Below are 14,073 nucleotides of genomic sequence, written 5' to 3'. Positions count from 1 at the left end.
CTTAACTTTTTATCTGGTATTTTTATTTTTAGTTGGCATACACTTTAGATATAGCCTGGATCCATGTTAAAGTTACAGATGGTAGTGCGTAGGCTTACTGTTTTTAAAAAGCTGAGAGAAATGTCATTACTGAGGCTATTTTGGCATTGATATTAACATGGCTACCAATTATATTCTAAGCCTGAGAAATATAATATGCATCTTCCAAACTGAGCTTAATTCCTATATATGATTGAAGGTGCAATCCTATCAACCATCTACGTGGAGGCTTCTAATCATCCAATGCAGGGTGAGAGAAATTATATTTGCCTCCTAGTCCCCTATGTTTCACAAAATATGATTCTTCCAGTCCAGCTGGGGGAAAATCTTTGTATATTGGAGAAATATGTTCACCATAGTGAATCCAAATTAGAAGTCTAGATTCCAAACCAGTTGGAGCTTCTTAGTTTTTGAAAGGCAGCCCACAAACAATTTGCTGTTGTTCTTATACGCCATCAAGTCATCTGACTTATGGCAACTCTATGAATGAATGCCCTCCAAAATGAAAGCCCTTCTCAGTTCTCATAAACTCAAGACTGTGGCTTCTTTCATGGAACTAATCCAGCACATATTTGGTCTTCCTCTTCTTCAACTTTCCTTGGAGTTACTGTCTTTTCCACTGAGTCTTGCCTTCTCATGACGTGCCCAAAGTACAACAGTTTCACTTTCACAATTTTTGTTTCTAGGAAAGGTTCTGGTTTGATTTGATCTAGGACCCTCTAGTTCATATTTCTGTCAGTTCAGGGTATTTGCAAAGTTCTCCTCCAGCTCATTTTGAATGCATTAATATCTTTCATGTCTGCTTCCTTCACTGTCCAGCTTTCACATCCATACATAGTGATTGGGCATACAACAGTGTGGATTATCTTTGCCTTGGTCTCTAGCAATACATTCTTCCAAGTTGTCTTCTAATTTCTTGGTTGCAGTCCCCATTTGAATGGATGATTGAGCCAAGGCATACAAAATCCTTTCAGAATTTCAGTTGCTTCATTGTTGAAAGTAAAGTTCTGTAATGCTTCTGTAGTCATGTTTTTGTTTTCTTAATGTTCAGTTGCAGTCCTTGCTTTTCCACTTTCTTTCTTTAAAAATACTTTTAATTCACTGCTCCTTTCAGCTAATAACATGGTATTATCTGTATATCTTAAGAATATTGGTGAATCTTCCACACATTCTCTCTCCTCCTCCTCCTGATTCTAATCCAATTTTCTTATATGTTCTGTGCAAAGACTGACCGATAGGAAATAAAATGCACCTTTGTCCGACACCTCTGCCTATAGGAAATCATTTTGTTTCTTCATACTCTGCCCCAAATAGAGCTTCATGAAACAGGGCACACATCAGGACAATCAAGTGCTGAGGCACACCACTTTCTTTCAGAACAAAAACAGTGCACTACAGTAATCTAAACTGGATTGAACCAATTATGGAATATAACAGTAAACCAGCTCTTTTCAAAAGGAAATCTGACATACCAACCAAAACTAATACTGTATGTCATGCTACAGAAACCATTTGCACAACAAAAAAATATCTCTTTTTCCATTACACTCAGTTTAGGAAGACTTATTATCACATAAATATAAATGGGGCTAACCCATATTATTAGTTGTTCTGAAACTGGGGAGAAGCAACCCACCCCTGGAAGCACTGTAGTACCTCTAATTCCAGAAGGTAGTTCTGAGGGATTATTGATCTGTGCCTTGGCAGGTATGCTATGGGCGTCCACTAGGTTCAATTTTATTCCCCATGTTGTTCAACATCTAAATGAAACTGCTAAGGAAGGCTATCCAGAGATGTGTGCTATGGTATCATCAAGATGCAGAAGACTCTCAGCATGCTTTCTGCTGTGTATCAAATCCAGATAATACAATGGCTTTCTGAATCAGTGTGTGTGCATGGTAATGGACTAGATGAGGGCCAGGAAACAACCCAACAGTACCTCCACCTTGTCCGGATTAACAAATGGTTTGTCTACCTGGATGAGAAATATTCAGTCTATTCTGGAGGGGTTGCAATCCTCCAAAGGATCAGGTTTGTATCTGAGCATGCTGTTGGATCAAACAATTTCTAAATTGACTCAGTGATGTGGAGCACAATCTAGGCCAGTGGTAGCACACCTATGGCACATGTGCCACAGCGGGCATGCAGGGTCCTGTGTTGGCAGGCAAGCCAATTCGCCCCAGCAGCCGAGCATCGGATAACAGTGTACGTAGGGGCCATGTCCATGCTCGGAAAGGAGTAGCGGCACCAGGCAATGACATCACAGGCTGCGAATCAGTAGTCACGACTCGTCCAAGCTTTCGCATGGCCGGTCAGTGCGCTGCCAAGGATATGTATACATTTGCTTGGACTGGCTGTGAGGTGTTTTTTCTAAACTAAAACCTTAGTTTTCTGGTTTTATTGTAGTGTTGGCATTTTGCAATAAATAAGTGGGTTTTGGGTTGCAGTTTGGGCACTTGGTCTCTAAAAGGTTCGCCATCACTGATCTAGGCTGATATACCAACCATGCTCTTTTCTGGACAAAGATAGCCTAGCTATAGTTACCCATGCTTTGGTAACTTCTTGGTTGAATTACTACAGTGTATTATATATGCAGCTGTCTTAGAAAATAGTCCAAAACCTTCACCTTGTCCAATACAGGTCAGAAAGAATATCAATGTGGAGTGGCCAGCATGAAAATATTAGGCCAGTACTTTACCATGTGCACTGGCTGACAGTCCATGTCTGGGCTCAATTCAGAGTGCTGCTGTTAACGTTCAAAGACCTAAATTGCTTGGGACAAGGTTACTTAGAGGATTTTCTCCTCTTATATGTACCTGTCCAGATGTTAAGATCATCCTCAGCTATCCTGTGGAGACTGCGCGAAAGGAAGTCAGGTGGGTGACTACTTAGAAGAGGCCATTTTCTGTTGTGGCACCATAGCTGTGGAATGACCTTCCTAGAGAGGCTCACCTGGCACCTACATCATACTCTTTCTAGTGCCAGGTAAAAACCTTATTTTTCTGGTTTTAGTTTACTTTGGCATTTACTTCTATTTTATACTGTAGTTTTAAACTTTTAAATTCATACACTGTCTTTGATGTTTTCAACTGTTGTCCAGACAGCTCCAGATATCGGACAATATGGAATGTACAAATAAATAAAATTTGGACTTCTTTGCTACAAATAACCCAACACTAAATAAGTAGTTCCCTTATTTTAGCAGCAGTACACTAATGTTGTGAAGTGTAAAGGACATTTTGAAAGTTGGGAGACTGGGCCACAAAGCCCAACACTATGAACTGCAACTGGGCTGCAATTTATTAGTCATAGAAAATGACATTTCAGCATTAAGGGCTTCTAGTCAGCTATTGTTCAGCATCCCAGTACAGAGAAAACAGTGTTAAGCCCAATTTTCTTTTAGGGTTTCATGAGGAAAGGCTTTGAAGTGGAATAAGTCATTCCTAAAGGAAAACATTGAAAGCACATCTGGAAGTTAAAAACAATGAAGTATAATGGCACCTTAAAGACTAACAAAGTTATTCTGGCATCAGCTTAGTCTTTGTAGACTGCTGCTTTTGGTACAACCAACTCACATCATTACCCCTCTGAAACTAGAAGATAAACTTACTGATAACCATTTTGAGGCACTCTGGGTTGTCCTGGATAAGTGGTTCAGCCTGTACCGTTTTACTGAGGAAATTCTTTGAAATTAAAGGAAACCTGACTTTAGCAAGAATGTCAACCATATATGGTTGACGGTTTGGCTCATCATACTTTAGCCATCTGACAGCAGCATCATAAACCTAGAGAAAAGGAAAATACATCTGAGTATACACATGTAGAAGTCACCATTGAGAAACTGGAAAGCAATTATTTTAGTTAAAACAAGGAAGCCTAATTAAGAATCTTTAAAGTAGAGTTTAGAATTACTTGAGGTATTTTCCATCTCCCAGTGCTTGTTAATTGGGATAGATGGGCTGAGTTCCCCATTGGCTAACAGGGAATCTGAACTGGAATGTTTTCATAATAAGGGTAGTTCATGCACCATCAGAGCTATGAAACAATACTCAATAGCTGAACTGCAGTAGACTTCTATATAAACAAGTTATTTTACAATGAACATACATGCACAGATTTGGAATAATTCCAAATAATAATTTTGTCACCTGCCTTGACAATGTCATTTTGCTATTTTTCAGCTACTACTTAAAAATAAAATAAAATCTACATCAAATGGTATCATACTAGTTCTAACTCTTAATTTTAGTGAAAAGTTTAAATTGAAATAATCAGAAAGGTGTAAGTTCTTAATATAGAAATAGGTTGCTAAACCCCATATTTTGAATCCTTCTCCTCTTGTAGCAACCCTCTCTATAGCAACATTGAAATATCCACTTCAACTTCCAAAAACGGTACACCATATTTTGAATGAGCCTGTTATCACATATGATTTCACTAAATCCCCATGTCTCAATCCAAATTTTCATATTAAAGCACTTCTCAGGCTCTCCCACATTTCCTGGAAACTACAGGAAGAATAAATCCTGGATTTAATTGGTCTACTTTGGACATTCTAAAGCTGCCCTATGAGAAACATAATTTTCTCTAACATGACTGTAACTGAAGCTGGACCACCCTGAAGTTTCTTTTGTGATCTGGTGGGCTGCAGAAAGTCAAACAGACTATCACCAACAAAAAAAGTTACTTTGCTTGTGCTTATATGGAAAATGACAAGGAGAGTAAGTGGGCAGGGAACAGAAATGTGTTGAGTGACTGACAGGCTTACCTTTTCATCACAGGGAAGAGTTACTCAGAGGACAGTCCAAAAATACTGCTTGTAGAGAAGGATTTAAGTCTTACAAAAACTTTTGCTCAAAGCTGCTGTTGCTTTTGCTATTTATGTCTCAGCCAAGAGTGCTAACATGTTGAAGGTTTTTGCGAGAGGACCTGTTTTTGGCCAACTCTATTTACTCCTTCCAGATTCCAACTTACCCATTCCTCTTCCTAAATCCCTTCTTTCCATTCCACCTGGTTACCCCCCATCTTCTTCCAGAAGTTAAATTTCATTTCTTTTGCAGTTTTTTTGTTAGTCTCCTTATTTATTTATTTAGGAAGGTTCTATGCCGCCCCATTCACCAAAGCCTCAGGGCGGCTCACAATAAATAAGTTAAATCCTTAACTGATGTCCTTTCTCTTCCCTCTAGTTTACCTCCTCTCACAGCATTTTGGCCCTATACATTATATTTTCAGTCCAAACCAGGTTGAACTGCTTTCCAAAGGACAGAATAGGAGTCAAAACCACATTTTGTGCTCAGTGTTTCCCCCAAGGTACCTTTTTCAAAAGGTTTACCTCAGTTGTAAAAATCTGTAAAGCAACTGGCATCTCACCTGATCTTCTGCTCTTACAGTCAATGTATCTTGGTTCAGGAGATGTGTAACACGTTTAACATCTAGCTGTAGAAACTCATCCGTTTTGTAAACCTCTGTGAAGTGCTGATGGATAAAGTCATCTGCAGTAGCCTTCAGTTCTGGGCAGTCAAGACATTCTGCTAACACACTTATACCTAAGATAAGATGCAGAAAATACATGCAAAGAATCCTTAAAACCTTTGAATCATGTTATAAAATATTTCATGTTTCTCCATGCATTATGTATCCCAGTCTCTTCCAAGTTGGTGTCTTTCTGATGGTTTAGAAGAATTCCATAAGCCACAACTATTTATTTATCTGTGTAATTTTTACCCCCATCCAATACCCAGTGGGTCTCAGGACAGCTTGCAGTTCAACTAGTTCAGTCAATGGTGAGCAATGGTGGGAATTGCAGTCCAAATCATCTGGAGAGAAGGGTGACACAGTGGCAAAATACTGCTTCCTTCTGAAATACCACCATATATAGAATCACTGTATTGAGGTAGCTACTAGATAGAAGGATGAGTTTGTGCTGCACAGCAATCCACCTTGAGATATGCTATGTAGTATGGATTCTTCATGGAGGAACTCATGGTTGCCTGATAGATAACTGGGTTCACCATAGGTTGCCCCTCATTCCTTCTTCAGTCTTCCAGCAGGTATCCCTGGGGACATAGTTCTGTCCCAACTCCGATCACACCCACTGTGCATAAATATTCTATTCCCCCCCACCAAAAAAACCCTCCAACTTTTGAAGATGCACACTTGCAAGTGACAAAAATGAATGGTCTTGCCTACTTGATATAATAGATGCAAGCTCTCAAGCAAAATGCAAAACCAAGAACAGATCTTGCCTGAAAAGGAAGAGGATGAGTATATCATTCCCTTCACAGTGAGTTCTTCCAGTTTTCAAGTGTGGACCTGGCAATTCTCAATGCCTTTCACCATTTCCTGAGACTTTAAGAGTTCAAGAAACAGGAAAAGTGACAGCTGCCAACAACAAAATAGCCATTTGCAACCTCACTTCATCAGACAGTCTGATAGCAAACAATTACTGCAACATTAAGCAAGCAAGACTTTTCATTTTTGGTCAAATGGGTACCTCCACACCTACATAAACCAACAAATTATGAAAATATTTGTGCACTTTTCTGGTGCCTTAAAAAAAAAAAAACAGGTCAGTGAAATCAGTGAAAGTTGCTGCCTGTGCACTTCAGAGATGTGGTGACACAGCAATGGGTTCAGCAACCCCTATGAGCCACGGGTTGTCCAGGTGGCTTGTTGTCACACAAACCCACTCAAAGTCAAGTTCAAAATCTGCTACCCAGTATTTATTCTTAGTGACTTAGCATAAATGGTTAAACATGAAGTTTTGCAGAAAAAATAGTTCAGCCTGGTTTATCTGAAAGCTACTAACAGCTTATTAAACAGACTAGCCAGATATAGTATGCACCCATGCTTTGAAATATAATATTAAATATGCATGTTTCCAATAGTAATGTTCCCCCTGTCCCCAATGTAATTAGATCTGAAGACTGTCCTAAAAAGTATCAAACAACAACAGAAGTGTTAATTATAAGGTATGGTGCACTTTAAAAATGTCACGATTTCCTTGGACCAATATTGTATTAAATGTGCCATCTTACCAAGACAATTTGAAGCATCAACTTGCTCCTTTAAAAAGTCCACACACATTTTTTTCACAGGCTCAATTTGGTACTGATTTGCTGCATCTAACAATGACTGGACATTGTTGCTATTCACAGAAATTCTGAAAATAATGGAAGAATGTTACCACAAGTAAAGCATTTCAACAAGAACGGAAAGCAAAATATATCCCTATTAGATTCTATACAATGCATTTCAAACAAGTCTGTATTTCATTTACACATCCTTATCAGCTTAAAAGTGTGCAAAACTAGGAAACAGTATCTTTCACAATCATATTAACCAGGTCCAACATATTAATTCAAAGATTCACTGCATCACTAGCACACCAAAATAGGAAGTTGCAGGTAGATAACAACTGATAGTGGAAAGACAGATTTTAACTTGGTAAAAAGCATCAACTCACAACAGCTTTTGCACATTTCTACTCTGCTAGGCTTCTCATAAAGCTCTGACTAGCAACAGCAGATACAAGATAATAAATAAACCTACCTTGCAGTGTAAGCAAACTCTACAAGTTGCTCAATAATATCAGGCTCTGCATCTTTTAACTCCACTTCAAATGACTTTGATTCAATCATGTTTGCTGAAATTAGATATAATGATTGTTGTAATTAGAGTCTAATTTACCAAAAGAAAATATGTTGTAATGGAAGGTGACTGAAATGCCAAGAAAATCTCAAAAATCATTTGCAAACTGAACAGAATCCAGAATGGGTCATGTTGCTATCCAGTGCTCAATGTACTAAAAATAATGGTTTCCTTAATTATTTTGAAATCTTACCTATAGAACAACAACTAAAATATAGAATAAGGAAAGGAAAAACTGCAATTCTTAAAAATATCCAAACGCATGATCTCACAAAGAACACTTACAGAAGATACAATAACAGGAAATAAGCACTACCCAAGTTTTACGTAATTATTTACGTAGCTCAACATTTTAAAAATGCCTGTATACAAGTTCTTTACAAACTGGTCTACTCATGTGTTATCATTGTGCTTCAGCAGCTACCATCATATTCTCCAACTAGGAGACAAAGCTCTGTCTCTCGGAAGGAAAAATAGTCCACATTCATATTATTAGAAAAGATGACCTCAGTATCAAGTTGTATCAATAGTGACCTTAAACATATTGGCACATGAAGGTGAAATAAAAGAACACATCCCCTTAAACTATAGTCTATTTTTAATGATACTTGAAGATGAAGACTGGATATTACAAAACATTACTCTCTGAAGTAGATGCATCTGTGGCAAGTCTTTTTCTGCACTGACTGTGTCACAGAAGTGTTCTCAGGAAGTGATAGAAAGGGAAATTCAAGGGTACCACTTATCTTGACAGCATGGTTTTCAGAAGAGGAACAACCAGTTGGACTGATGTTGCAGTGACCTAGTTCACAGATACAACAGCCCACTATGGCTTAATTTACCTATGGAGACTGCTGTAGCATGCTGAAAAATCTCCATTTTTGCATGGAATCAGAAGATGTCTGGCTTACCATGTCATTCAAACCCCAGTGATGAGGGTTGTTTAAGGGTTAGACAACGCTCCAATAATCCATGGCTTGTTTTAGTTACTTGAGAATTCTGTAATCCTCAAACAAGCTAACACTCACTTGGATTCACACAACACAACAAGTCAGGGTAACCCATGGCAAAAATGATGCACAAGACACGATGGCCCCAATGGGTAATTAGCCCACAGTGATATGTCATGGTATATAAACAGCCACCAAATATCTGAACACATCCAGGCACACAAACATAGTTTCTTAACCAGCTACAAACACAAATAAAAGCTATGGTTTATGCTTAGCTTATAACATTTGGCTTCTTTAAACTATGGCTAGTTGTAATGTCTGAAACCAGAATTGCAGATTATCTCAGGTCTGTTTTTTCTGCTTTCCTCTGTTGTCATGAGCCAAGATTCTGCCTTCAAGCAAACATCTGTCAGAATCCATTTTCCTTGCAAAACTTTCTTTAATAACTCTATTACAAATGACTCAGAATGAGTTTCTGAGCTTGTTGAATCCAACCTAGTAATTACTTTCAGGGACTCTCCTTAAGAATGCATCTTTGCCCCACCCCTCCAGGAGGGGCTCTTTAAAGGCAAGCATGCCTCCTCCCTGTCCTCTGCTCATTTAATTGGGACTCCTGCACCTGCTGGCACCTTGCCTCAGGGTTCAGCTCAGAGGGGGAGGCTGGTCCATGTGTCAGAGTTCCTCATCTCCAGTGGCTCCTACCAGGAACTGTCCTGCATGATAAAGCTCCTGTCCTATTCCTTCTCCTGTTGCAGCCCAAGACCTTGAGTGAAATCATGCTCCCCATTCTCACTGAGACATTCTTTACCTTCTGGATCTGAATAAATACCTGGGACATGGCTAGTATCCTGTGGGAATGCTTGCCCAAGTGCACCAGCCCTCTGCTCCCAAAACCCATGAAACAGAGGCACCCAGCATGAACAGTCTCGAAACAAAACTGCTCTGAAGGATGAGAAAATGGGCAGGAGAAAAACAAACCACGAGTAGGGAAAATAAGCCACAGTGTGTTCATCTACAAGAAAATTCATGGCTAAAGCTGACTACAGTTAATAGAAACCATGGCTTAGAGTCATGTGTGTTCATAATCATTCATTAATTTGGTGCTACTGAACTACATTTAGTCTGAGCACTGGTCTAGCAGCACAGATAAAAGACCAGGAAGAAAAATTGGTACGTAGATTGAAGCACAACATTCAGCAGTTCATACTTACTAAACCAATTTTCCCTAATGAAAGGAGACAACTTACTGGTAAACATTAAGTTAAAGAAGTGGCTGGCTGAAGCAAGTACAACACGATGAGCTGGAATCTTCCTTTCTTGAACCATGAGAATGACATCACAGAGTGTTTTCTAAAGCAAAAGAAGGCAAAATTATGACAGATACATAAGAATATTCCATACTGTTGTATAAATCTTCTCTGTTTAACTAGTTAGTGTGTGACATTAGTGGAATGAATTGTATGTACAACAAACATTTGTATGTACGGAATGAATTGTATGTATGAGAAAACATCTATCCAATCTATTAAGAGTATTAATGAAATCAGTTTTCCCTGTCTGTTAAATCATAATTCATTTTATATAATTACAGACTAAAATATTTCAAGAAGCATCAGTAATACTGAGAAAAAACGGATGAGTCCCCTAGTCAATATTTTTAGTATCATGCATGGCAGGATATTGTCTCTGGAAATCCAACAAAATACCACTAAAATGTTCTGAGAAGTTTACTTACAGTGGATTGCAACCAGTTTTATAGCACAACTATATGCACATCTACTCAGCCGTTAAGATGGCCCAGACAAATGATATTTATCCCCCCTCCAAAAATGTATAGGATTGTAGCCTTAGCCAAACTTAAACAAGATAGACTGAAATCAATAGGGCTTCAACTATGAGTAACTTAACTTCATAATTTTCTGTGGGTTTACATCAAAAATTACCAAGTCTGGATCCAACCTTGATTTTTTTTTGTCAGCAATATGCATGAAGTAAAAGACAGCTCTCATGTACTTTCAAATTTTCTATTCACATTAATAGGACTTACAGAAATAAGAATGTTATTGTGGACTTCCAACAGTAAAATGGGAAAAATGAATTTCACAAATGATTGTGTCAATTGCTAGAGTTGCTACTAATGTGAAGACATATTTCAGATCAATAATAACTTTGCTGTTTTCTACATACACACAAGGTTTCCATTTCTATTTTAAATTCAAAACATTACTGAAATAGGCAAAGCTACCCTGTAAATCCCATGTGTGTTGCTCAAAAACTACCCCTAAGGATACATAGGTTTGCAATCTTAACACCCTAGCAACAACTCATACTTAACAAAGCAGTCATTGACTAAATAATCCAGTGCTTAATCCATGGTTTGTTGTTGAGTTAACGGCTGGTTATTTAGTCCTTAAACAACCTAGTGCTCCAAATTCACATGTTAACATTTTCCCCTATAATATTTTGCTGTACTGTGCAAAGGACAATAAAGTGAAAACTGTGATCCAATTGTCTCCATTTAAATCTTCTATACATTTGTGACAAGGATTGCTATTTTAAGTGTTGAAAGTTGCTACATTAGATTTGCCAATACATATAGTGTTTCAACCTCAAAATACAGCCAAATAGTTCAGACAGATTTATTTATTTATGTATTATTTTTCTATCCTGCTTTTTTTCCCCTTCCAAGGAACTCAAGCCATATTACATAATTCTCCTCCTCTCATCTTGTCATCATGACAACAACCCTATGAAGCAGGTTGGACTGAAAGTCTGCGACTGTCCCCAAATCACTCAGTGAGTTCCATGGCTGAGTGGGGACTACAAGCCAGATAAGCCTGAGTCCCAATCCCACACTTTTAACCACACTGGCTCTCTTGTATCACCAAAACAAAGTTATTTTTGGCCTAAAATTTGTTCTTACTGAACAAACTTAAGATGTGAAGTAACTCTAGGAAGTGATGACTACACAAGTAAATGCTACACCAGAATTTGAAGACAAACAGTGACAATTGGTAGGATAAATATTCTCTTTCTTAGATCAGGAGAGCGGTACTGCATTATAAAAACTAACTCAAATGCACCTGATTGCTGCACAATTCAACTAGCATTTTCCATCCACTTGTTTTTACTAATCAAATTACACTAAAAATCTTATGATGGTTATACTGTATCTTTGGAATGACTATCCATTGGAAGAATGTACATATTGATATCCAAGATAACTTAATGCAGATTAGCTAGCTTCCTTTTAGCACTCAGCTTACCCAGCCACAGGTATAGCCAAAACATTAGAAATGGGGGCCTTTTAAAAATATATTTTTGTAAATGAGATGGAAACACAGATATCCTGCTAAAAGGAACACCAAATACAACGGAGTGCTCTTCTATATACAGCATTACACTTGCTATTTCTCTGGTGTATCAGAAAACTATCTTAACCATTGCATCAGAGAAATATCTATACATAATATAAGAAGCCAAGCCACAAATCAGGCTGCCACCAGGGCGTTTGCACAAACTCCCAAGGCAGCTTTAGAAAAGTCACCACCAGCGCTCCGCCCCTACCGGCAATACGGGAATAATACTGACCTGCATTACAGGGCTGTCGTAAGTGTTATAACAACAAAAGAACGCACGTGATGCACCCTCAGCCCCAGGAAGCGCAGTGAAACTGCTTGTTCTTACTCATCCCACAATTCCTTCAGGTTTAGGCTCGAGGTGTGAAGACACCTCAACACAAAGCCGGGGATGGGCTGGGGGATAGTCTTCCTAGGAACTAGAGGTTAAAAGGCCTCACCAGAGGCCACCCGCAACCCCTTCTTTCCGCCTGCTTTCAGCTCTCTTTCGCCGCCTTACTTGCTTTCTCATGGTGTTCATGACCCCCATGAAGCTAGCCAGTAATTTGGCTTCTTCTCGAGCGGCGAGTTTCTTCTCCGTTTTCTTCTTGCTGCTTTTTTCCGACGCTGAGGCCGCCATGCTCCCGCCTCCTTTCTTTCCGCACCGCCACAGGAATGAGAGCTTTCCTGGCCAACGCGGGGGTCATACGCGACACGCTACCGCGGCAGGAAGAGCCACCGCCGCAACCACCTCAGGCGCTCGAGCCGAAAGGACCCCCGCCGCCGTTATAGCCCAGTCGCGAGAGCCGCCTCAGCCGCCGCCGCCGCGCGCCCCGCCTCCACAGGCTCCCCTCGCCAATCAGGAGGTCGCTCGCGAGGCAGTCGCTCACCAGCGCAACACCTCCCACCCCCTTCCGCTGGCAACAATTTTGAGCGAATGGGGGCGCGGGCGGCGGAGGTAAATAAAGAACGAGTCGGCGCGCACTGACGTCACGTACCAGGGCAACGAGCCGCCGGAGACAATAAAAGACGCGAGTTGTAGGAAAAGGTGGGCGCGTGGTACACCTTTGCACCAATGTGGGGCACTTCGGTAGCTGCTCAGCAACCAGCCTGTAGGAACCAGCTTGGTTCTTAATGTTTCCTTTTTAGGAAGCGTGCTTTCAGGCAGACTTGCTCGCAAGTAAGTATGCTTAGTCTTGCGGATACATGCATGTTTATTAATAAATTAGGTCCGTGCAACACACGAAGCAAGCGGTTTAACTCGGAACCTGGTCATCGATCCAGCTAGTTCATTATCGTCTTATGCTACCTGTGAATGATTTTTCAGTGTTTCACTCAGCTGTTCTGATACCAACGACTGCACCTGAGAGACCTTCTGTTAACAAAAACTCTTGTCACTTAGTGTTGGTCCTTCCCCTGTTGCAAAGCTGGGGAAACCTATGGCCTTCCCGACATTCCCAACCATCGGACATGCTAATTACGGCTGATGGAAGTTCTGGTCCAACATCTGGAGAACCAAACGTTCCCTGATTCTGCTCTGTTGGGTCCTTTGCTGCAGTTTTGTACTCTGGGAATAAGGGACAATTAAGTCAATGAGATTTCCTTGTGAGCAGACATATATAGCATTATGCTGTTGTTCTGTAGTTAATTAGGATTGGGAAAATCCTAATAAACAATTGCAAAGAGAAAGAAAAAAATAAAGTGAAATAATGCAATGTGCAACCTTCATGTGCAGTTATCGCAAATGTGTATGTTTGGGCATGTATATATCCTGGAAAACTGCTATTTTCCAAATAACACATATTCATCACATAATGGTTAAGATGTGTTTAATGGTTTTTAATACCTTACATCTTGTTTTATAATCCATTACTGTGCCTTTTATCATGCTTCCGTTGGGATAAAATTGAAGTCTTGTGAAGTTTTATAATGGCACTTGGTTTTCAACTGTTGGATTTTACTGTTATATCTTCTGTTAAATTTAATGTTACCTTTCATTGTATACTTCTTAACCTTGTAACCTGTTCAGGGAGCCTTATTGGCTAATGTGGCAGAATAAAAATCCACTAAATAAATAAAAAATGTGATTCACA

General features: G+C 39.5%; 1 protein-coding gene across 7 annotated transcripts in view; it reads right to left on the bottom strand.

Moving 5' to 3' along the window:
• Window positions 1–12,782, bottom strand: part of KLHL7 (kelch like family member 7) — a 30,753-nt gene extending 17,971 nt beyond the window's left edge. For 2 of the 7 annotated variants that reach the window (XR_006416649.1, XM_044450667.1), the window contains exons 1-6: window positions 12,501–12,780; window positions 9,890–9,992; window positions 7,591–7,684; window positions 7,077–7,201; window positions 5,410–5,585; window positions 3,650–3,824 (exon numbers count right to left, since the gene is read on the bottom strand). Coding sequence is in view for 6 of the 7 variants with exons in the window: in XM_044450667.1 (XP_044306602.1) it covers window positions 3,650–3,824; window positions 5,410–5,585; window positions 7,077–7,201; window positions 7,591–7,684; window positions 9,890–9,992; window positions 12,501–12,620 (793 nt within the window). In the remaining variant the exon portion in view is untranslated. The other 5 variants (XM_044450666.1, XM_044450665.1, XM_044450669.1 and 2 more) reach the window with 4 other exon arrangements.
• Window positions 12,783–14,073: the final 1,291 nt, after the last annotated feature.

The sequence above is a fragment of the Varanus komodoensis genome, unplaced genomic scaffold (assembly GCF_004798865.1).
Source record: "Varanus komodoensis strain SLA01 unplaced genomic scaffold, ASM479886v1 scaffold68, whole genome shotgun sequence".
NCBI lineage: Eukaryota > Metazoa > Chordata > Lepidosauria > Squamata > Varanidae > Varanus > Varanus komodoensis.
The sequence above is the reverse complement of the archived record's forward strand: the minus strand, read 5'-3'. Positions and strand labels throughout refer to the sequence as shown.